This window comes from Nothobranchius furzeri, chromosome 4 (genome assembly GCF_043380555.1).
Source record: "Nothobranchius furzeri strain GRZ-AD chromosome 4, NfurGRZ-RIMD1, whole genome shotgun sequence".
NCBI classification, from domain to species: domain Eukaryota; kingdom Metazoa; phylum Chordata; class Actinopteri; order Cyprinodontiformes; family Nothobranchiidae; genus Nothobranchius; species Nothobranchius furzeri.
Window position 1 is genome coordinate 82,482,783 of NC_091744.1, and position 24,795 is coordinate 82,507,577.

General features: G+C 44.2%; 1 protein-coding gene across 2 annotated transcripts; it reads right to left on the reverse strand.

The window, feature by feature from the left end:
* Positions 1-2,101: 2,101 nt before the first annotated feature.
* LOC107389174 (cytochrome P450 2F2) lies at positions 2,102-23,613 on the reverse strand. Of its 2 annotated transcripts, none has more exons than XM_070550513.1 (11): positions 22,804-23,613; positions 21,477-21,639; positions 14,551-14,703; positions 14,312-14,469; positions 6,955-7,023; positions 6,766-6,870; positions 4,297-4,429; positions 4,075-4,160; positions 3,886-3,987; positions 3,659-3,800; positions 2,102-3,572 (listed from the first exon to the last, which is right to left on the reverse strand). In XM_070550513.1, the coding sequence occupies exons 1-11, from the start codon at positions 22,963-22,965 to the stop codon at positions 3,385-3,387; spliced, it is 1,461 nt and encodes a 486-aa protein (XP_070406614.1). In that variant the 5' UTR covers positions 22,966-23,613; the 3' UTR covers positions 2,102-3,384. The 2 variants fall into 2 exon arrangements, with proteins under 2 accessions (XP_070406614.1, XP_054589341.2); XM_054733366.2 differs by having other exon boundaries at positions 4,297-4,432; positions 22,804-23,183.
* Positions 23,614-24,795: the final 1,182 nt, after the last annotated feature.

Below are 24,795 nucleotides of genomic sequence, written 5' to 3' on the forward strand. Positions count from 1 at the left end.
AAAGCATTTATGCGACTCAGAAAATCCATGCCAAGGGTGAAATCCATCCTTGCATGGCCGGAGATGTGAACCGGGTGTGTCAGAGTCAGGGGACGAAGTGTTATCTGGAGATCGAATCTAGAAGACAACATTAGATCATGAGAGGAAGTCCTGTTAATTACAGAACATGATGTGATTTCTGGGGGCCTGGCCCCCTGACCACAAGAAATGCAAATGCGATCGAACATGGCTGGTGTTACCAGTGTAAAGTCTGAACTTGTGTCAAGAAGTGCATCACAGAATAGATTCTGGGTCAGCTTAACTGGCACCGGAGATTTTCCACCTGTCTCCTGGGGCAGCAGGTGTCCCAAGAACTTTATGGAAGGCTTTGCGATGGGGTTGACGTCAGGAACAGATTCTGTTTCCTGATGGACCGACTCTTCTGTTTGCAGGTTTTGATCTGGAAGCAGATCAATATCAGAGTCCTTTACATCTGGTATAACAGAACGATATTGTGAAATTATGTCAGGCTTGTTAGTCGGAGATGAGGATTTTTGCTTTAGATCAGAGCCAAGTAAAACATCAGAATATTTTGATTCTTGTTTATCTGGCGGCAAATCGGAGGAGCATGCAGTTATCACTCGTTTTCTTTGCATCATGTTCATTTGATCTTGAATATCGTTGACTTCCTGACACAGTTTGGAGAGTTGAGTTGACATGTCCCTCATCTCAGCCGTCTGCATTTGGAAATCGCTTCTAATCTCTAGAATGAGAGTGGTCAATAGCTTGATTTCCTCTGAGCTCATTTAAAAAAAACACTGTGTACAGCCCTTTAATTTATTTTAAAATTTATGGAAGCTGGATTCAGTTGTTAATACTGAGCTATTTTACAGGAGAAATTTTTGCTTGAACAACATTGATAATTATTATGAGAAATAGGCCTAATTAGTGAACAACAAAGAACAGAAAGGAAAATGAACTTTATTGAGCCGGGCGTTAAAACCGCCACAAGATGGCAGCATCGATCGGCTAAGGGAAGATGGCGATTTGATGCGTATACGCAGTCCGTCATCTAGGAGGTAGCACTGTGCTACTGAATCTGTTTCTCACACCGAAGTCATGAAACGCCGCTAAATCAACTCGAACGAACAAATTTTTACCCCTTTGTGGGTAGCGGATTTAGGAGACACAGAAACGCTGTGTCAGTCGATTTACAGCTGGGGTTGTAAGGCCCGTTTTTGCTGAATCGAGAGCTAAGCTTTAGCAGCGGCGTGCTAAGCTCGCGTGCCTATCAGCTGAAATAGGCGATTTGAACTAGTGATGGGAATTCCGGCTCTTTTCAGAGAGCCGGTTCTTTTGGCTCAGCTCACCAAAAAGAGCCGGCTCTTTCGGCCCCAAGTGGCTCCTCAGACTTTCTGTTGCATAGAGTAAATTTATGACCAAAACAATGCAAAACTATATGTAAAATGATTTACTAATGTAAAAAAATGGCTATATATCAAATATTTATAATTTCTATGGATTTAATAACTGAACACTTTCAGAAATCTCCACTTTCCGACTGCTGGCGCTCATTTTCTCACCGTCTTCGTCACACTCTCCTCTCTCGCTCTCTCTCTCTCTCTCTCTCTCTCTCTCTCTGTCTCTCACCTTTTTCCTCATCCTCATTCCCTCTCGTCTCCCTCCGCCCGCATGTGCTCTGCTGTGTGTCTGAGTCTGATCCTCCCTCTTCCCCGCCCCTACTGCTCTGTGTGTGGACAGTCTGGACATGCAGTTACACATGTTGACCAATCGCCTGTAGCTTGCACCAAAGCAAAAGGGGAGGGGGTGAGGGGAGGGGACGGCTCCCAATGACGAGCCGGCTCCCGTCGTTCACTTCAAAGAGCTGGCTCTTAGAGCCGGTTCGTTCGCGACCAACACATCACTAATTTGAACCAATTCTGTCATTAGAACTGGCTGGCGAATAGCGGACGTTCGTGACCATCCGTGTTCTATTCGGCCTAATAGCGTGTGCGGTTGTGCACAGTGGCTCTTCCGTTTCAAACCTAAACTTAAAGGTTTGCAGTGGCAGTACTTATTTAACTCTGAAAAGATCTGACACTTTCAAATAATTAAATTTAAATAGATCGACAGATATTTTTATTCGGTCAACAACAACAATTGATCAATTTTACATAAAAGTAATCAAGCAACCGAAAAAAGGAATAGGTTGAAGCCTAGTGGCTTATAATTAGCCTATCCTTAACTCCCACGGAGATAATCAAATCCTTAACCAAGAGAAAAAAGTAGGGCTGATAGATAAGATGCATAACATTTAAAGAAAAAGCAATGATAAATCAAGAAATCAAATCAACACAAGGTTAGACATCAAACTAAGTTTCTATAACTTTGGAAGATGCAGATTTTTAAATTTTTCTTGAAAAATGACAAAGAATAACACATCTTCACTTCATCATTAAGTCCATTCCATAACTTCACTCCCAAAACCGACACACATCTATACTTAGCATTAGTTCTCACTTTAGGTATTTCAAACATATAAGACCCCCTCAAATCATATTTTCCATCTCTGAATTTAAACATACTTAAAATACAAATCAATCACTGAGTAAAATAAGTACATTTAGATTTTGACATGTTTGAAACTGCATTCTAGAGGCAGCACCAAATCATGATGAGAGTCGTCTTAAGGCACTTGAGAAATGTTAACCCATTATGAGGCTAAAATAATCAGTCGCCAAATTATTACACTGTCCAAGGTGCTGAAGTGGCTCAGATCTATGTGACATCTTCATTAAATATTTATTATAATATGGAGGAGCCATGCTTTTTGTTGAGTGTGTTGGTCACTGGGTTTCCATTTCATTTCCTTTTTTGTTGTCAAGGCGATTCAACGGGGTCACATGGGTGCAGGCAGTCACAATCAAAAGGAGCTGTCAGTCTCACCTGGTGAACATAGAGGAGGGCTGGGTAGCCGTAGGTTTTGTTGACCGCTACAGTCCAGTTAATCACGACATAATTTCGTTAGTTTTACTTCGTTTACATGGTTGTGTTATGTTTAAGGATTTGACCCCAATGAAGTTAAAGCCACCTGCAACAGTAAAAGGCTATAATATACAGAGACACACTTTCCACCTCTGTGTGAGTTCATGAGAAGTGCATCAAACAAATAGACCTGGACCCATCCTCTGCCGCTGTAGCGACTGTGGAAGTTGCTGTATGACGAAAATGCAAATAAAAGGGAATAAATGTGCAGAAACAAGACAAAATAAAGAGGAAATGATGTTTACTCCACAAAAAGTTTGAACGTGGTAAAATGGTAAATGGCCTGTATTTTATATAGCCCCTTACACAACCCCTCTTTACAACAAAATCAGTCATTCATCCACACATTCACATGTCACTTTACTGTGGGGACCTTGACTCAATCTTCATGTTATAAGGTTTTGGAGTCAAACTTCCTGCAAAGACCATCGTGTAGTCTGGTTCTCCTGCATCCTGCGGCCAGATGAACTTATACTTTCTCAGCAGAGTCACCACGATGAGGAAGAGCTCCATGCTAGCCAGACTTTCGCCGATGCACATCCGAGGACCTGAGAAACACCAAAGCAGCTCAAAGTGATTTATCTTTTTTAATAAACTCAGTTCCAGCTCTGACAGAAGCCTTGAACAGGTTTACCTGCAGAGAAAGGCATGAAGGCCTCTGGTTTGACAAACTCCCCCTGCTCATTCAAGAAGTTCTCAGGGTTGAAGTCATGAGGGAATTTCCACTGACCCTCCTCCTTCAGCACAGACATCATGTTCTGGATGATCATCGTTCCCTGAAGAGAGACACATAAAAAGCAAAAGTCATGACAGATGTTCCACATTTTAGCTTCTCTTCAGTAAAAACAGGTTTCCTCACACCTTGGGAATGGAGTATCCCAACAGTTCTGTGTCTCTAGTTGTGCAGTGGAAGGCACTGAGTGGAACCGTGTTGGCGACTCTCTGGACTTCATGGATCACAGCCTGGAGGAATAAACACAATACAAAAGACCTCAGCCCAGAAACAGGTGATCCTCTAAAAGCAGATGCGATCAAGACAACCCGAATGACCTGCATGTAAGGCATGTTGTGTCTGTCCTCAAAGGTGACCCGATCCTTTCCCTCTAACACCTGATCAATTTCCTGCTGGCATCGCTCTGAGACCAAAACATAAAAAACAGGACTCGGTGTGGAGGGAAAGTTAAAGCTTCATTTGTCTGATTGTAGAAAATCACAGAATCATAAAAGAACATAAGAAAAAGTAACGAGTTATTTCTCCACGAGGGACGGTACCTTGTATTTGAGGGTGATTCATGAGGTAGAGGAACGCTGTGCGGAGCGTGTTGGCGGTGGTGTCGGTTCCAGCAAGGTAAAGATCAAACAACTGACTGATGAGTTGTTCCTCTGAAAATGATGACGCGTCATTCTTCTGAACAGAAGACGATGATTTTAGTAAAAAATAATAATAAGGGAAATTACAACACTGTTAATTTTTTGGCATTTTGGTGAACTTTTTGGAACCCCCCCCCCCCCCCCACCCCGTCCTGTTTGGCTGTGAAGCAAACAGAATTGATGTCTGAATGCTGGTGACAAGCCTTACAGATTTACTCTCAGGTGGAGCATCAAAGCTTCTGCTGTTAATGTCACGCCTGATACTTAAAACTTTATTGTTATTGTTTTTTTAATGCTTGTAATTCCTACCGGACACGGAGACAGAGGTGAAAGAGAATGGAAGAGACAAAAGGAAAGGGGGAGGTTCCACAAAAATAAACAATCAATGATGAACAAGAGTCTGCTTCTAGACCTGCAGAAAAGGGACACACAACAACTCAACAGGAGCAAGCTATCACTGCATCAGCCTGATGAGGAAATATAAAATCAACATTGTTTTACTGAACAATCAAACGATAATAAATCACAGTGCATTTAGTGCCAACCACAGCCTTAAGACCTGTGTTGAACGTGCCCAAGTCCATACTTATGAGAGCACCATGTGAGCACCTGTGTGTGTACACGCGCTTGTATATGTAAGGTTTCTCTATAGGAGCGTCCAATAGAGAGTGTGAGGGGCCACAGAACGGCCCCCCAAAGATGTGTAGGAGATGGAGGGAGCTCCAAGTCCCAGAGATCCAGGAGCTGCCCCAGAGCACAGGGACCCCAGGGAGACTGCGATCAGACCCCCCCTCCCCCGAGAGGCGCAAGCCCACAGGTCCGCTAACAGCCTCACACCGCCAGGCGGCCAAGCACGGGGCCCAGCAACCCGGGACCTAGGTGCGACCAGCCTGCCGGGGACCCAGCAGAGCCCAGCGACCCACCAGGCAGCCACCGGGATTTATCAGGCAGACGCCAAAAAAATCTTAAACCCCCTGACCGGGGAGCCGCGAACACTCAGGCAGACCAAGGCGCTCCACTCCACACCAGGTGTGGCAGGGGGAGGGGAGACAAAGATGTATAGCAGCAAAAGAAGTCCTAGGAGAAGGGAGGAGTCAAAAGCCCCACCTGACATATACAGTCATGCACAAACTAGTGATGCACCGATGGATCGGCATTTGATCCCAATCGGCCGATAGCGCCCCTATCGGTTTTGATCGGCGTTTTCAAAATAGATCAAAGCAGACCGATCAGGTAGGGTTGTCACGGTAACCGATGTAGCGGTAAACCCCGGTAAAAAAAAGTTGACAATAATAATAATTTGGGTTGAGGGAGAATGCAACGAGTCGCCATATAAAGCAGCCGCAGCGCCGCTACCTGCATATAAACTTTGTTGCGGACACCGCCATGTTGAAATGACGCTATGCATTACGGGGCTCCCAGGGGCAGATAAGAGTTGGTCTCTCTCCGAGAATAATTATGAATTTAACAACGATTACTGCCTGATGACATTTTCCCACATCTGCAAAGTTCACTGGAAGGACACAAACTGAGGACAATATTTTCCTGATATAGGGTTTATTACTCAAGTAAAGGTAAAAAGTATCTGATTAGAAGGCTACTTGAGTATCATCTGCTCTAATATTTTTAAAATGATGACATCAAACAGACATAAAATAAGAAGTTATGGGCAAATATTGGTATTTTAAAAACTAAAGGGAAAAATGTAAACAAATAAACAACATAATTACAAAATAACACATTTTAGGCAAAATTTAGACACAAACTGAGGACAATATTTCCTGACATACAGGGTTTCTTTAATTGTGTGAAAATGTAGCACCTTTAAAAAAAACGCGATAATACCGAAAACCGTGGTAATTTTGGTCACAATAACCGTGAAGTTAAATTTTCACACCGTGACAACCCTAATACAGACCATTTTAGATTAGGTTACATTTCCTTTATTCCCAGAATATGTAGTTTGTAGCACTCATTATCATGTTGTAGAAAATTTCTGGCCAATCCACGTGATCGGTATCGGTGATCAGCATTCTTTGATATCGATATCGGTGATCAGCAGCAAAAAGCCAGATCGGTGCATCCCTAACACAAACACAAACACAGTCACACACTCCCTCCCTCACGCTCACACATACACATACAACCAAAGACTTACAAAAATGCACGTCATACACCTACTCATGCGCCCCATACACACCCTATTCACTCTGGTTCCGGTACTGCTGCACATGGGGTACAACCATCACCGGCTCCCAGAGTTTGACCCTTTCTGAAGAACTCATTTTGTTAAAGTGTTGGTAAACAAACTTTTTTTGACACAACTCACATCATCGGCTTCATCATGTTTGAGTTTTCAGGGTTTTCTACCTTATCCAGCTCTTCCAGGTAACAGTCGATAAAATCTCGTGGTTCTCCGGGGATTCTGCTCTTCTTGTGCTCGTTCACCCTACTGACTGAAAAACTCTGAAAAGCCTGGAACACACAGATATATTTATGAAGGGCTGTTATTGTGTTTATGTTGATTCTTTGTTTGTTTAGAGATTTTTCTAACATTACCTCTATCATCTTAAGCACCTTCTTGTTGGGCTCCATCACAGAACGAACTTTAGGAATAAAGTCGTAGATCTGTGAAGAACCATGAATCATTTAGACAAAGGAATTGCAGATATGTTCCTCCTCAGAAAGACGACCAGGAGTCTTCCTCAGCAAACACCTGAACCTCTTCATATGATTGCATTTGAAGAGGACAATCAGCGGCTCAAGCCCCTCACTTTCTCTTTAAGGCTGAACCCAGCTGTTCTACAGAAGATCATTTCAGTTACAAAGACCCAAAATAACAACTGAATGCAAAACTATGATTTTCATCATTTTTGATCCATTTAAAATCTACACGTGGACAGTAGGGTTAGGGTTAGGGTTAGCCTTAGGGTTAGGGTTAGCCTAACCTAACCCTAACCCCCATGATGATGGTAATGTCTTTAAAACATTACAAGAATCAAATCATGTCACGATCTGTTCCCTGCCCCTGTGTGTCATGTGTCTGATTAGTTCATTGCTTACACCTGTCTCTCGTTACCTGATTTCCTACTCCTTATGTTTTTAAACCTTTTTTGCTTTTGTGTTCTCCAACACGGTGTCGTGTCCTGGGCGAGAAGCTGGGGCTTTGTGTTGTCCCCTGCCAAGACTAAGTTTATGGTTTTTGATTTTAAGAGGAGGATCCCCAAGGTGGGGTTGCGGTTGGAGGGGCGTGACTTGGAATGGGTGTCAGTGGATAGGTACTGGGTTACAGCTGTGGCCGCCGGCTTCGGGATGGCTGTTCAGTGTTTACGGCTGAGCTGGTGGGTATTATGTGTGCTCTACATTGGGTGGGGGAGCATGCTCCACCTCGGGCCGTTATATGCTCTGACTCGGCAGCAGCCCCGGAAGCACTGGTGGGACAGCGCTCTGGGACTCAACCAGACTTGCTGGCTCCTGTCAGGATGGTGTTACATTGGTTGGGTGATAGGGGTTGTGAGGTGTGTTTTATCTGGGTTCTCACACATGTGGGGGTGGAGGGTAATGAACGGACGAATGCTGTGGCTAAAGGCGCACAGGGGAGGCAGGATGTGGATTTCGGGGTGGAGTTGGGACCTCTGGAGTGTCGCTCCGCAATTGGTCAGGTGGCTATGAGGATGTGAGTCCTCCTGGGATGTGGGGAGCATTGGGCGGTCCTATTATGTTTTACAAAGACGGATGGGTGGTTGTGGGCGGGATATTTTCCATGGGAGGCAAGACTCGGTGGTCATGACCAGGCTGTGACTAGGACATAGCTGTCAGGGGAGGGGTGTTTCTGGTTGGTAGGCACCCAAAAGGTAGGTGTGAGTGTGGAGATCTGGAGACGGTTGGGCACGTTCTTCTGAGGTATGGCTGGTACGAGGTGAAGCGGTAGACTTTTTTGGGGTGCGCTGGGGGTGACTGTGTTCAGTCTGAGGACTTTACTGGAGGCGGTGGAGTGGTGCAGGGTGGAGGCATTATTACATTTTCTACGGGCGGTTGGAGTCTATGACAGGCTGTAGCCAGGTTTGGCTGTAGGCTTAGTGTTGCTGTGGCAGAAATACGCCACAAGGTGCCCAGCCTGCCTTACCCAAAGAAGAAGAAGAAGTGTTCTCCAACCATCTGTTGTTGAATCCTGTATGCCCTCCTGAGCTATGAATCAAATACCTTTTATGGGTTTGCTCCCACGGCTGACTTCAGTGTGCTCTTACTCGCCTGCTTTTGGATCTCACTCACCTCCACAACATGACAGAATGGTCTGACCACTTAAGATCCATTGGTGAGTTTCAGGCACGCTGGGAGTGCATGCGCCACAAGGTGGAGGCTTATCATCGGTCCCGTGCTGGGGAATCCCTGTGGTCTTCTCCTTGTTGCCAGTTCAGCGCAGCCCCTCCTGGTGCTTCCTTTTCTCCTCTAGTGGGTCAGAAGGGTTCCTCACCACAACAGCCAAGGGTCCAGGCTTGTCCTCTAAGTCAGCATTGCTGGCGAGATGCAGTTCCTCCTGATGCCTCCTCTTCTCCTCTGGTGGGTCAGAGTGGTCTCACACTGCATCACAAAAAGGTCTTGATGGGTCCTGCTTCCTTGTCTCATGGTCTGCGCTCATGGCCTGGAATCGACCCTGCTGACACTTCCTACTCATCTCTGGAGGGTCCATGGGGTCCACGCTGCAGCCCAGCACTGCCAAATCCCAGCCTGTCTGAGAGGCTCCATCTCTTACTGAGTTTGAGTCTCCTGTGTCCCCACCTCCGTCTGGATTCATGATTCCAGGGGTCCCGTCTCTGGATTGTCCCGCCATCTGAGTGTTTCATCAGCAGAGCTTCCTGTGCTCGTGTCCTCTGGGGTCCCACTTCTGGCAGGGAAATGTTGCCTCCTGCCTCCTCACCGCTGGCCCCCCAGGTGTCTTGGGTCTACCTTGTGACTGTTTGTTTCTGCATGGACATGTGGGGTTTTTGTGTTTCTGGTGGCACCCTCTCACCCGCTTGTTGTGGGTTGTTTTTAATTTGTGCCTCCCACGCCCATCCTTGTTGTGGTTCGTTTCTTGGGGGAGGGTACAGTCAAGATCTGTTCCCTGCTCCTGTGTTTGCCCCTGTGTTTCATGTGTCTAATTAGTTCATTGTTTGCACCTGCCTCTCGTTACCTGATTACCTGCTCCTCATAAACTTAAGTCTTGTTTGCTTTTGTGTTAGTTGTTGGCTGAGACAACTAGGCGGAGGTGGATGGCACTCGGCTGATGTTCCTGGCGGCGGGCTTGGATTAACTTTTTCGGAGCGTTACAGCAGGCTGGGGTTTGGGTTGACTTCGAGGGTTGTTCGGGTGGTTGGCCGATGGCCTCTACAGGCCCGGTAAGACAGTGGCCCGGCTTTGCTTTGGAGCAGCCTTGGTTGTTGTGGACAATGGGGAGGAAAGGGATGAGTAGGGCTGGAGTGCTGTTCAGTCGGTGGGGCGGCAAAGAGGGACCGGTAGTGATGCATCAGATTGTGACTGGGATGCGCAGCTAAAGTGGGGCAAAAAAGTATTTAGTCAGCCACCGATTGTGCAAGTTCTCCCACTTAAAATGATGACAGAAGTCAGTAATTTACATCATAGATACACTTCAACTGTGAGAGACAGAATGTGAAAAAAAAATCCATGAATTCACATGGCAGGATTTTAAAAGAATTTATTTGTAAATCAGGGTGGAAAATAAGTATTTCGTCAACAACAAAAATTCAACTCAATACTTTGTAACATAACCTTTGTTGGCAATAACAGAGGTCAAACGATTACTATAGGTCTTTACCAGGTTTGCACACACAGTAGCTGGTATTTTGGCCCATTCCTCCATGCAGATCTTCTCGAGAGCAGTGATGTTTTGGGGCTGTCGCCGAGCAACACGGACTTTCAACTCCCTCCACAGATTTCCTATGGGGTTGAGGTCTGGAGACTGGCTAGGCCACTCCAGGACTTTCAAATGCTTCTTACGGAGCCACTCCTTTGTTGCCCGGGCGGTGTGTTTGGGATCATTGTCGTGTTGGAAGACCCAGCCACGTTTCATCTTCAAAGCTCTCACTGATGGAAGGAGGTTTTGGCTCAGAATCTCACGATACATGGCCCCATTCATTCTGTCCTTAACACGGATCAGTCGTCCTGTCCCCTTAGCAGAAAAACAGCCCCAAAACATGATGTTCCCACCTCCATGCTTAACATCAGGTATGGTGTTCTTGGGATGCAACTCAGTATTCTTCTTCCTCCAAACATGACGAGTTGAGTTTATACCAAAAAGTTCTACTTTGGTTTCATCTGACCACATGACATTCTCCCAATCCTCTGCTGTATCATCCTTGTGCTCTCTGGCAAACTTCAGACGGGCCTGGACATGCACTGGCTTCAGCAGCGGAACACGTCTGGCACTGCAGGATTTGATTCCCTGCCGTTATAGTGTGTTACTGATGGTGACCTTTGTTACTGTGGTCCCAGCTCTCTGCAGGTCATTCACCAGATCCCCCCGTGTGGTTCTGGGATTCTTGCTCACCGTTCTCATGATCATTTTGACCCCATGGGATGAGATCTTGCGTGGAGCCCCAGATCGAGGGAGATTATCAGTGGTCTTGTATGTCTTCCATTTTCTGATAATTGCTCCCACAGTTGATTTTTTCACACCAAGCTGCTTGCCTATTGTAGATTCACTCTTCCCAGTCTGGTGCAGGTCTACAATTATTTTCCTGGTGTCCTTCGAAAGCTCTTTGGTCTTGGCCATAGTGGAGTTTGGAGTCTGACTGTTTGAGGCTGTGGACAGGTGTCTTTTATACAGATAATGAGTTCAAACAGGTTCCATTAATACAGGTAATGAGTGGAGGACAGAAAAGCTTCTTAAAGAAGACGTTACAGGTCTGTGAGGGCCAGAGATTTTCCTTGTTTGAAGTGACCAAATACTTATTTTCCACCCTGATTTACAAATAAATTCTTTAAAAATCCTGCCATGTGAATTCATGGATTTTTTTCACATTCTGTCTCTCACAGTTGAAGTGTACCTATGATGTAAATTACTGACCTCTGTAATCATTTCAAGTGGGAGAACTTACACAATCGGTGGCTGACTAAATACTTTTTTGCCCCACTGTAAAGCAACAGAGGCTGGAGGAGGGTGGCTTTGTGATGCGAAACAGGGCAGTAGGAGATGTGCGTTTTGCTACCTCTAACCCGTTGGCGGTGCCCAGGGAGCTGAGTGCCATGGTAGGGGATGTCCTAGATGCTACCATGGTGTTCAGTGGGCTGTTGGTGATGGTGTGCCGAAATAAGTCCCAGTGCCACAAAGCGCTGCAGCTTGAGAAGTTTTTGGGGTGGACGTGGTGGTTTCTGAGTCGAGGTCTGGTTGTGTGATTAAGGGTGTGGTATACGGCATTTTCAACGAGGTCTCTGAGTCGGAGGTGTTTGGTTCCCTGAGTGAGGCGGCGGTGGTGGCTGTTCGGTGTCTGGGGTTTAACGCACGTGGGTCCACTCCGCTGCTGATTACTTTCGACATGGTGGAGCTCCCTGCTCCTGTCCAGTTGGGCTTCCTAAGTTTCGCAGAGAGGGCGTACAAGGAACCTCCTCTGAGGTGTTTTAGGTGTCAGGGATATGGTCATGTGGCCGGTGCCTGTGTGGTGGGGGTGCGTTGTCAGAGGTGCGGGGGTAACCATGAGGGCAGGAGTTGTGATTTACCGCTCCGATGTTGTAACTGTGGTGGGAACCATCAAGCGGCTTATAGGGGCTGTGTGGCTGTAGAGGTAGAGAATGTTCAGGCTGAGCATAAGGTGTCGTATGCTGAGGCGGTGCGTCGTATGGGGGTGCGGAATAGTGGTGCATTCGGGCCTTGTAATGTGCCTTTGTCAACTGGTGGTGGGGGTGTGGGGGCGGGTGTGGTAGTTGTGAGGGATAAAAGGAAGATTTTGGCGTTTCTGGTTGAGGCCTTGTGGAGGGTGAAGAATGGAGTGTTCAACAAGTCCGATGTTGCTCGTGAGGTGACAGCAGTGGCGGGGGCCTTGGGTTTTTCTGACGGGTCCCCCGAGGAGATTTGGGGGGGCAACGTGTTTGCTGGGTGTTGGGGGTTCTGAGCCTGCTGTAGTGTGGGATGCCCTCGGTGGTGGGTGTAGATGGTGGGGGTGGGAGTGTGAGTATGGGGTGATCCTCCATGTGGGGTTGTGTGTTTTCACTGGGGTGTGTGCTGGTGGTGGGTTTTTGTTGATGGTGGTTATGTGGGAACATGGAGTGGGATGGTACGTGTGTCTGTTGTGTGCAGTGGGTTGTGCTGGCTCTGTGTGTTGGCTGGTGTGGCAGCAATACGCCTTATGGGCGTCTAGAAGAAGAAGTGTTAGTTGTTGGACCGTCTGTTCTTGAACCCCGTTTATGTACCCCTTTTGTCTCTTGAGCGCTGAATTAAAGACCTTTTATGTTTTTGTTCATACGGCTGTCTTCAGTGTACTCTTACTCACCTGCTTTTGAATGTCACTCACCTCCACAACATGACAATCAACTGAGAATAAGCCCGACTTAGTGCAAGAATGTGGACAACTTTTACTTTGGTTGTACAGAGACATCACCCCAGAATGCCCTAACAGAATTCCTCAGTCAACCTTCTCCAAATCCACCAAAAACATGTAAACTAAACACAGTGTTGGGAGTAATGCGGTACAAAAGTAATTAATTACTGTAATGCATTGCTTTTTGCTGTAATGTGGTAATGTAAGGCATTACAGGGAAAGAAAATGGTAATATTTACTCGGTACAATTGTCAGTAACGCGGTAATTACAATGCATTTTTAAACCCAGAATCAAGATGCGTTCCTTAAAAATTCCAATTGCGGGAAACCTGAAGAAAGATCCAGTATCTGCATATATTACGTCATTTATGGACTCAGCTTTGTGGGCAGAGAGGACGCAGCGGTAACGGGTCAACTACTCCAGCTGCGTCCTACACGTGGCCGCTGTAACATTCACAAAATCGCTCCACTAAAACAAAATAATTCACTTGCAATCGTTCATATCAGCGCAGATTCTCTGGTATTTTGTGCTTTTCTGACGTGCTTTGTCTCAGCTGAGTTCATAATCTGTGCCCCGGTGATTTCAACTCATTACTGCTGGAGCGCCACGCATGTGAAGATCCCTTTGGCTGATCGTTAGAAAGTAGGAAGTCTAGGAAACAGTTTTTTCTGGAAGACGGAGAAAACATGCAGCATGCAAGAAGGTTAGAGAGAGAAAGGGCCAGAAATTATTCAAATAAAATCAAGAAAAAAAGAAAAAAGTAGGTAGATTTATCCCCAATACACATGTTTACCAGTGAAAAGCAATAATATAAAAGCATTTAATATTTATACATGTGATAGAATCAGATCACCCCAGAAGTCAGTCCCACATCCAGGGCCGTATCAAGGCATTTGGGGACCAAGGCAAATGTAGGCTTGGAGCCCCCACCACCTCACTCCCTGCTCAGTTAATATAAGATGGCAGCGTGCTGAGAGTACAGATTGTTGTTGCTTTTATTTAAGAAACAATCATTTTAAAGCACTGTTATTATATCTGACTGTTTTTAACAGCGACCCTAGCTCAGACACCACATCACCTTCCACATATATGTCATGAGCTCACTGAGCGTCACATTACCAGATTCATATTGAAGTTGTATTGGTGAAAGTAACTTAAAGTAATGCAAAAGGAGTGTAATGCCTTACAATTTAAAATCAGTAATATTGTAATGTAATGAATTACTTTAAAATGAGGGTAACAAGTAATAAATAATGCATTACAGTTTTGAAGTAACTTGCCCAACACTGACTAAACATCCTTGAACCCTTAAGCAATAACAATGATATTGTCGTCAATTTTCATTTATGGTAGTTTTAAAGGTTGAGAAACTGTAACTCACCATCATCCATGGTTTGTTGATTACTTTAGTCAATCTAAGCAAGCGCTGAATCCTCACTTTGTTTTCATCATCGTATTCATAACGCGTACCAAACAGAAACTTAAAGATGACGTTGGAGGTGATGTTATGAAACATAACCTGAGGACTCAGAGTTTTACCTGCACACAGAATAACACACACTCCATTACAGCACAGATGAGTGAGAATTAACATGTTGTGTAGACCAACAGACTACACACCAGCGCTCTGGTCCAGGATTTTAATGGTGTGATGCAATTCTTCATGAATTTGGTCCTCCATTGATTTCTTTCCCAGACCAAAGATCTTCAAAGTCATCAGATCAAAACGACGATGCTCCCTCCAGGCTGAGTTGTAGTCAGCCAGAATCACGCCTAAACAATGAACGAGAGATGAATGTACTGTTGGGTTCAAGATGAAGCACAATTGCTCAAAAACAAATGAAAACAGAGAGAAATTAAATTTCCAAAATTTTATAAACCAGAAAGAAATTAAAACCACATTAGTGAAAGTTATACATGATAGTCTCATGGCTTCATAAGGATCTTGAAATGAATTGAATTGAGTTTATTTACATAGCACCAAATCACAACATGAGTCGTCTCAAGGCACGCCACAAAGTCCACATTCCAGTACAGTTCTTTGAGCCAATCAGTAAAAAGTTTCCTATATAAGGAATCCAGCAAATTGCATCGAGTCACTGACTAGTGTAAGAGTCTTTACATGATCTTGACAAGTAATTATAATTGTGCCCACATTTTCTAAGTTAACACACATCTCTTTTAACAACGATAGTTTTTGCATATTTACTGTTCCCCTGTGATAGGTAATTTTTCATTTATCCCATATTACCTTAAAGGACGACACACAGAGAGAGAGAGTAGATTGATTATTTGTATTTTCCATGACTCTTGAACCTGAAATAAACACATGCACAAAGGGGATTTCATTGTACCCCGAGTCTCCAAACAGTGGAGAGACGACGCAGGGAAAACCCCCTCCGAGGCTGGCCCCACGTCTCTCCCACGAGTCCTCAGTTTCCCAGGGGTTTTATTGACCAACAGGACAGAGAAGGCGGGCCTTCTCAAGTTACATACAGGCTCATCTCCCAGGACACCACATTCCAGAGATACCAGTGAGCTTTGGCTCAAAAAGGAACATATAAAAAAATAAAATACCCAACATTTCCCCCTGAATGTAACTTTTTGAGCAAGAAAAGATGAAACAATAAAAATAAAACACATTATCATGGAATTATGACACACCTACCAACCTGGAATTTGGAATGTTCAATCAGTGAATAAACCAGACACCAAAACCCATATAGAGCTCCGGGAGTTGACGTCACTTCTCCCAGCATGCAACAGTTCAAATCGAAATGGCACCATTTTGGCAGGCAGAAGCCCGCAGCTAGACTACTTGTTGTCATAAATCTCACACGGGTAATATGGTCGATTCCTGTTGTGCCCCAGGATGCCAGAACAGACGGAGACAAGTCAAGGGAAGATCCTTCTACAGGATTCCCCAAGATCTGGAGTGCCGCAAACGTTGGATCATTGTAATAAAACGCGCTAGTGACCGGGCAAAAATGAAACTGTGGGATCCCGAGAGTAAAGGTTTTCACTTATGCAGCGACCGCTTCATATCAGGTACTTAAACCAACGTTTCCTCAACTGTGTATGGTATTTATTTTAAATGCTTTTATTAGGATTCTTAGTGGGCTTCCTAAACTTATTTTGGCGTGGCTTTTTCTGTCTTATTACTCATAGCAACAAGTAAACATCACGTAAAACGTTGCCTCGTGATTTCTGCGTGCTGCCGTTTACGTGTTTATGATCACAGCAATTAACCGGCTAAGCTGTATTTAATTTTTAAGCAATGGTTGATCAATTGTCAGATCACACATAAAAAGCACTTTGGATTGCTATTTTCTGTCTCACCGAGTCAGATCTCAGACAGATCCTGAGACGCTCCTGACTGGCATATTTATTTGATTCACGGAAAAAAAAATCAGACTAGTGATTTCTCTTGGCGTTCAGTTTATACATTCAAACAGCACAGCACTCTATTTAAACTACTTACGTGTAAATCTGTTATTTGTCCATCCATCCATTTTCATCCGCTTATCCAGAGTCGGGTTGCGGGGGCAGTAGCGTCGAGAGGCCCTGACTTCCCTCTCCCCAGCCGCCAGAGCCAGCTCCTCCGGGTAAATCCCAGGGGGTTCCCCGGCCAGGTCCGGTAAGAAGTCCGCTTCGACAGCTTCTGGCATTTTTAAAAAGTATCCCAGGGACACGGTAAGGGTCGGAGATGTTTAGTCTATTTAATTTCTGACTATATAAAACGATTTCTTCGGTTTTAAAGTGTGAAGTAAACTCAGACGAAGTAAAATCCAAGCCGATCCCGTTCATGTTCATGTGTTTGTTTACCTTTTTTACCTGCCAAAATGGCGTCTACTAACTGAGAGTCACGTGGGGTCCGGAGCTCTATAGTATCTTGAGTTCCTAGCTTTATTAAGGTAACCCACATCAGTAGTCATCAAAAACCAGATAAAATTAATGACCATTAAACACACCTAATGCATGAAAAATGCATGTCATACAACACAGAAAATGATTAAATTTCAAGGTGAGGAGCTGGACACTTGTTTCGGAACCTTTTCCACATCCATGGCTTGTAGAACTGAACAGGTTTCAAAGTGGGCTGACTGACCTGTGGTTCTGGTCCCCTCTGAACTTCGTGTTTGACCCCCGCACCTCATCTCCAGTCCAGGTGTGATGCACTGCAGTGGGTCTTGGTCACAGACTGTGCTCTCATCCTGCTGACGTGTCGATGCAGGATGGAGGTTGGTACCGTTTTGTGTCACTTCCTGAGCGAGCTGCCTGATCCACAGCAGGTTTGTGGTGTTACATCAGCTCAATCATGTCTTTCTGGCCTCCTCCGTCTTGGACTGCAGGTCAGCAGTTCAGCCATGTCTTTCTGGCCCATCTTGGACTGTAGGTCAGTGATTCCACCTCCTTGCGAACTTTCACAGCTGCTTGCACAGAGGAACTCAGACTCCCCCTGCTAGTTATGGTAATTGGGTGATCTTCCTGGTTGTTGGGAGGTGAGGTCGATGGGGGTGCAGTTTCTTGTGTCCGGTCTGTGTCCTTTGATGTTCTCTGCAGAAACCACTGCAGGTCAGCCACTGTTCTTTATCACCTGTTAATTAAGTTGCCCACCACCAAATCTGAGATAACCACACCTGCACATCACAGCAGGACGTTACAGACACAGATCAAGGAGTCTTCCAGTCTAGTCTTGGTTTGGCTGCTTAGGGAACAATTTGCATTCAGGCCAGAAGGCCTTCTAAATGTAAATTGCATTCAGGCAGGAAAGCATTGTAACTCAAAGGTTGAGCAGCGTGGATCATTTGTTTCCAAAATTTTCCCCCATTTAAACACCATGTGCTAAACTTGATGTCTGGTTAGCATAAATGAAATCAGTAAGGTTTGCCATACTTCATTACAAACAAAAATAACCCATTTTGGTTGACAAGCTTGAAGTAATTTGCTTTGGAGACAACTTCCCAGAACCAGCTCGTCTCCGCTTCTTCACAGGAGGGCATTACAAAGGGACTCTTCATGGGGGTCATTTTACCATAAAGCTGTGGGCCCGTCCCATCACCCCCTGTGGAGCTTCACATACTACCTTAAAATAAAAGGTGGTTATAAAGATTTACAGTGCAGTCAAACATTTCTAAAGACAATAATAACCCAGGGAATATCAGCTCAAATGTTACTTAAAGGACTAAAACACTCCTTATTCCACGAGCCAGTCTGGGGAAATTAAAGAAAAACAATGACATTGTTACAAAATAGCTGAACTGTTGAATAAAGCTCTTGGGGCTTTGATTAGCATTTATGGTCTGCAGGGGCTGAGTTGATATTTGCATTTCAAACAGGATCTGCATGGGCTATGGCTTTTTGACATGTCTTTGTGAAAGAATTCTATCACAAGCCACCTGATAACATCCTAAGCTGGAGTCAAGACCACACATACAGACAAAATACTGAGATGGACAGGAAATGCCCTGAGACATAAAAACCTAGCACTGTGTTAATTCAATCACCATTTCATGTTCCATGTTATATTAAATTAACCCAGTAACACTAGTAATTTACATAATCCGTCAATGGTCGACAAGACTCATTTAATGGGAAGTTTTTAAGGTTTATGAAAGATCCGAACACCTTCCTGTAAAAACGGTAAACTGGGTAAGGTCTGCTTATGGCAGGAAAACCAAGAAACGAAAACAAAACCATAAATCAGGATGTCCTTAATAGCTTAAAGATCAGGCGACTTAAGGTCAAAACAAAACGAGTAAACACCAATCACAAAAAAAAGGTTAACATATATCGGCCTAACATGATTTAGTCATATGATAAAACCATGAGATACGAAAACTGTCTCAGCATATTAATGGCTTGTTGGTATAAAGCATTCATGTACTGCATTGTGCAGAATTCTATCACCAAAGAAAATAACCCACTAAAATAAAACAGTATAATTGAAATAATAACATAGAAAATGGTGACATTAGCTTAAATTTGGATAGGTTGCAAATCAGCTCATTTTTTTTTTCAAACAAAATAAATGAAACACACTCGGAGGGGGTTTTCCCTGCGTCGTCTCTCCACTGTTTGGAGAGTCGGGGTACAATGAAATCCTCTTTGTGCATGTGTTTATTTCAGGTTCAAGGGTCATGGAAAATACGAATAATCAATCTACTCTCTCTGTGTGTGTGTCGTCCTTTAAGGTAATATGGGATGAATGAAAAATTACCTCACCCTGCTTCAGCCCTCTCCCCCCTCCCCTGCGCAGCGGCCGCAAACTCACTGATGTGCCTGCAGCCTCTCAGAGTTCCTGCTGATCTAAACATTAAAATAATTATTTCATTTTCTGTTCCTCACTTCTGATTACCTTCAATGGTGTCTGTTTGTTGCAACCAGCAGGTACAAAAACTAACTTGTTTTTATTTGACTATTTTTCTGTCTTGTCTGTTTATCTTCCTGCATCTCCTCTCAATCCTAAAGAAAAACTCCTACCTGGCTTCATATATATTCACCTTATGCGTTATCTTTGAACTGCAGTTCTAAAAGATCTACCGACCGCAAAATCAGCGGAGTGTGCACCACGTGCTGACCGCACCGGTGAGGTGAAGCCACCAGAGGACGAAACAGGTGATGCGCTCTGCTCCGCAGCAGCGAAACGCATCAGGAACAAATAAAAGACAGAAAGCATAAAAGGAAATGAGCCAACATGAACGATCCATTCATCCATTTTCTGAACCCGCTTTGTCCACGCAGGGTCGCGGGGGGGCTGGTGCCTGTCTCCAGCAGTCAACGGGCAATCAGGCGAGCTACACCCTGGACAGAGAGCCAGTCCATCGCAGGGCAACACAGAGACACACAGGACAAACAATCACACACACACACACACACACACACACACACACACACACACACACACACACACACACACACACACACACACACACACACACACACACACACACACACACACACACACATACACACACACACACACACCTAAGGACAATTTGGACAGACCAATTAACCTAACCGTCATGTTTTTGGACTGTGGGAGGAAGCCGGAGTACCCGGAGAGAACAGCCGACATGAACGATTGCGTGTTAACTTTGTTTTGAGGTGGCAACACTTTGATAATGTTACTATGGCTGTGCTCAGGATGCATCTGTCTGGAGCGCGTCATCGATCAGAGCTCTGCGCCTCGCAGCTCATAATAATCCCCGGAGAGTCCACATAGATAATCAAACATCAGTAAAACCAGGATCGTTTTCGGGCTCCCTCTGGGTGTGTTGAGGGCTTCCAGGGGCTCCCTTTAGCTCACCAGTAATTTGAATCCTGCGTATAGCACAAGTTTGTTGTGTGAGTTGCCAGATCTTAGCAGACAGTTTTCCTTTCAACATAAAATAGTTCCCGAATCTTGTTCCGGCAAGATCCGGCTCAAATTAAGCCCTGCCTCCGACCCCCGGAATCAACAAAATAGCTTTTTGGGTGGTGGGTTTTATTGTGGCTGCAAGACTTATCCTAAGAACTTGGAAAAGCCCCCATAAACCTGAGGCTGATGATTGGGTCAAGTTAATGACAGACACGGCCTCATTTGAAGGCGTGGCCGGTAAAGTAAGTAAGGCCCAGAGGAATACTTAGAAGGTATGGAGTAATTTTATTCGATGCATAAAATCATATGATGATCTTTCAACTGTCTTTTTTCTTTCCCTTCTATCTTTATCTCCTCTTCGCCCATGATTGGAGTTAGGTGTTGGTTTGTGCGTGTTGTATTTACATGTGTGTTTAAATCTTTAAAAATAATAAAGACATGAATGACACAAAAAGGGAGTTTTCCACTGTCCCTACATGCTGGTCTAGTATGAGGATTGCTGTGAAGTCTCTGACACCAGGGGCGGCTTTAGGCCCGGCTACTTGGACTCAAGCCCAGAATGTTTCATGAAAAGCCCCGGATCTAAAACGTGGAAGTAGCATGCAGTACCAAAGTCCAACAGAGAGGGAGCAGCTGGCAGTAGTTTGTATACAGCCAGCCTGAACCTCCACCACTGAAGAAGAAGCCCTTCAGCAGCCGGCTTCTTCTACAGTCTCTGCCTGAAACGCATGAGTGAAGATGGACATTAGAACGTTTTTTAGACCAAAAGTACAACAACAGAACCCCAGCTTTGATGAGACTGGTGTTGACTCAGGTTTGTGAGTCTTAGAAAATATTTGTTGTGCTGCTGGTTTGCCTAAAGTTAGCTTACTATCAGGTAAAGTTGATGGAGAAAGAAAGGGAATATTTACTATCATCTCACACTAAACACTAACAGGAACAAAACTCTGCCCTGAATATGCTTAATATGTAGCTTCAGATTAAAAATTATGTGGTGCAAGACGCATGCGCGTGTGTGTTAAGCCCCGGATCTTCTTCAGTCCTAAATCCGCCCGTCTGACACATCAAGTCTGTGACTCGATGCACTCGACTGGGTTCCTTTTACAGAAACGTTTTAAGTCACTGGCATACTGAACTGAACTCAGTTGGACCGTTTTGGGTTTGTTTTCTGACAATACTACTTTACCTTTCCACTGAGTGAGCCGATTCATTAACAGGTCTTGAGGTCTTCCAGCAAAGTGAGGACCCTTGGTCACCATCGCCTCCTTCATCATCTTTAACCCGTTGATGACTACAACTGGTCTGGAACCGAGGAACAAACTGTAGACGTTTCCATAAGACTGTCTCAGCTGGAAGAAAATAAAAACGCCATTTTATAGCAAAAGTCCCAACTGCAGGGAATCTTTCAAAACTTTTTCAGTAAGCACACTGAAAGTTTCATGCTCATGATCGTCTAACAAAACCGAAACAAGGGTTTGTTAAGAGTAACATTTTGTCTGATTTTTAAACATCTGATAAGATCTGATAAGAAGCTGTAGCAACCCTAGCTACCGCCAGACACAGCTGCTACTGCATCCATCAGATCTGTAAACCCCCCAGAAACTCAGAACATACTCAGTTTCACCAATAATCTTGAGTTTAAAGGGGAACGTACGGTTTAGAAAATTCTGAACAGCCTTGTCCTCGTAACTTTGAGCAAATTTATTCAAAGGTCAGGTCATGTAGCCACTGGTGGAGTTCCCACAGCTTCCAGCGGAGGTGATTGTGCAATGCCTCAGCAATGTTTTTTAATCTGTCTGGAGATGTTTATGTTTATTTATTTGGATTTATCCAAAGCGACCAACAATTGTTAACGCATAGGCATGTTGTGATCTGTGGAGGAAACCGGAGTACCCGGAGGAAACCCTCGCACGCCTGGGGAGAACACGCAACTCCACGCAGAAAGGCCGCAGCTGAGTTTTGAACTTGCAACCTTGTTGCTGCGAGGCAACAGTACTAACAACTGCGCCACCACACAGCCCACAGAAAAAGATAATTATTAGTGAATTTAAATTTGTATTGTATTAAAACTGCAGGGCAAACATTTGTTTATGTCGTATTTTAATTGAATTTGATCATGTCTGTGTTTCTTTTGTAGATTTTGCCCATAATATCTGGCAGGGGTAAATCCAAATAGAAATCAGCTTTTTGCTGTAATTATGTGTATTTCTACATCTCTGTAATGGTGTTTATCAAGGCACACCATCCCTCTAAAACAAATAATTAATGAAATGACAAAAACAATTCTTCAGATGTAAAGTACTTCATCCTTTTCAGCTGTATATAACGGAGTTTTCTCTCTTCGTAATATTCTTTCTCTTTCCGCTGGTTGATAAAACGGAAGTTTGACCTATCATTGTCGGATAAAGTCCAGGTCTGCTGTCGCTGTATTTTAAACTGCTGCATATAAAAAAAACTAAGAAAGTATAATAAATCATTCAAATTTACAGGATTTATTGCAGCTTCCTGCTTACCTTCTCCAAGTTCTTCAAAGGATCTTTTGAGATGAGATACAGAAGGTTCCCCAGGACGGGCCAGGCTGGGGGTCCGGGTGGGAAATTCTTGGGTCTTCGTGATTTAAGTAGGAGGAGGATGAAACAAATGGAGATACACAGCAGAACTATTGACACGAACATGATGATCTGTATCTGCTGAGGTCAAGTGGTTTAACTGCTCAGATCTGGCTGCACTTAGTTTAAATTTAAAGTGAATGACAACATCAACTTAAGGGTGGGCAGTGAGATGTGGGAGGTGCTGTTTTTTTTTATCTAATATGTTATTTTAGCATGTAGCAGCAGAATACAACAATCCAATCCAATTATTTATAAAGCATCAACTGGCCAAAGTGCTGTACAGGTAAAACATAAAAGACAAAAACAATAATCAACAAACTAAAAGCTAAGCAGAAAACACGGGTTTTCAGGGCCGTCTGGAGCCTGACCAGAGAAGACGTCTGCCTTACAGAAAGGTAGCTCGTTCCACAGTTTTGGGGCGGCAAAAGAGAAGGCCTGCACCCAGGGGCGTGTCCAGGGAGTGGCCTGGGGTAGCACATGCCACCCTTAGAATCTGATTGGCCACCCCCAGGTGCCACCCTACTAAGTTCCAGTTTAAATTGACTTTACATTGTTGACAAAAGGCTTGAGTTGTAAACTCCAAAAATAGTGTGTGGTAGCATGCATCTTTAACATTGTCTTCTAGCCCAGGCCTACAGAACATTTCTGTAGTATTAATATTATTTATTATTTTTTCATATTTACAAAAATAGTATTTAGAGTCCCACTCAACTCCAGTTGGTGGCAATAATGCAACAAGAAGGGACTTGCTAACCACCACAAAACTAGAAGATGAATAGAAAAAATGGTGATCGTGCAATGTGAAACTCCAAAATTCACCAGAAAGTCAATAAATAAACGATTTGTGTAAATAAATAAAAAAAGCACAACCATTGGTACCACCCATGCATAAACAAGTGCCCCACATGGGCCACCCGATTTTAAAAGTCCTGGACACGGCTCTGCCTGCACCCCTCTGGATTTAAATTTCATGAAGAGGTTGCACATAATCAGATGGTCGGCAGAGGACATAAGGAATGTGCAGCTGTGAAAATATGAAGAGGATGTGAAATGTCCCCGTTGGATTCTTTTCACTTTATCTTCGTGGAAATAGTTTGCAAAAAAGTTACCTTATAGTGAAGCACAAGAAGCATCATCATTCCAAAACCTGTTACAAGCTCAGGATGAACTCACCACGCCGGACCCGAATTAATCTGCTGACTCTGATGGACTTTTATTAAGCATCTGCTCATTTTATTGTTGCTCCCATTACAAGAATCTCTATCCTACCTCTGGAATTTTAAATCAGCCGTGATCTTGCCTCTCTTCAAAGTGGCTCCATTTCTGACCCCAATGGCTTCCAACCAATCTCCGTACTGCCATATCTAGACAAAATCCTCAAACAGCTTAGTTACTACCTTGTCTCCAGCTACATTCTAGACATGGATAGCCACCATGAGAGTTGTTGATGTTATTTTTATGGCCAAAAACAAAGTGCTCGGTGCATCATCCACATTAATACAGTTGGTGCTCCAAAGCTGAAAGACATGGAGCGTAAACCAAGGAATAAGTTGAAGTAGTGTTTAGTAGTGTTTAGTCATCTGTCAGACTAGACAGGTTAAACAGCTGAGAAAATGTGTGTAGCAGCTTAGGATTGAAACATCTCATCTGGACCACTTACAATATCTATAGGTGTGCCTCAGGGCTCCATTTTGGACCCAAATTTATTCTCTCCACATTAATGAAGCTGCCAAAACTGCTGGTAAGCTTCTCAGATTTATTTGTATGCTGATGACAATGTCCTTTTCTTGACTAGTTTTTCTCCCACGTCTGCAGCATCTATTCATCAACTCTTTCCCAATTCTATTGAGCAATCCGTTCACAACCTCCATCTCTGACTTACCACCAAGAAGA

What these genes read in the sequence shown, in the direction of transcription:
- LOC107389174 (XM_054733366.2), bottom strand. Translation starts at nt 22,965, where the DNA reads ATGTTCGTGTCAATAGTTCTGCTGTGTATCTCCATTTGTTTCATCCTC. An exon ending in TCAACAAACCATGGATGATG is followed by an intron (nt 7,024 to 14,311) that starts GTGAGTTACAGT and finishes GGTTCTTCACAG; the next exon opens with ATCTACGACTTTATTCCTAA. An exon ending in ACAACATGCCTTACATGCAG is followed by an intron (nt 3,988 to 4,074) that starts GTCATTCGGGTT and finishes TTATTCCTCCAG; the next exon opens with GCTGTGATCCATGAAGTCCA.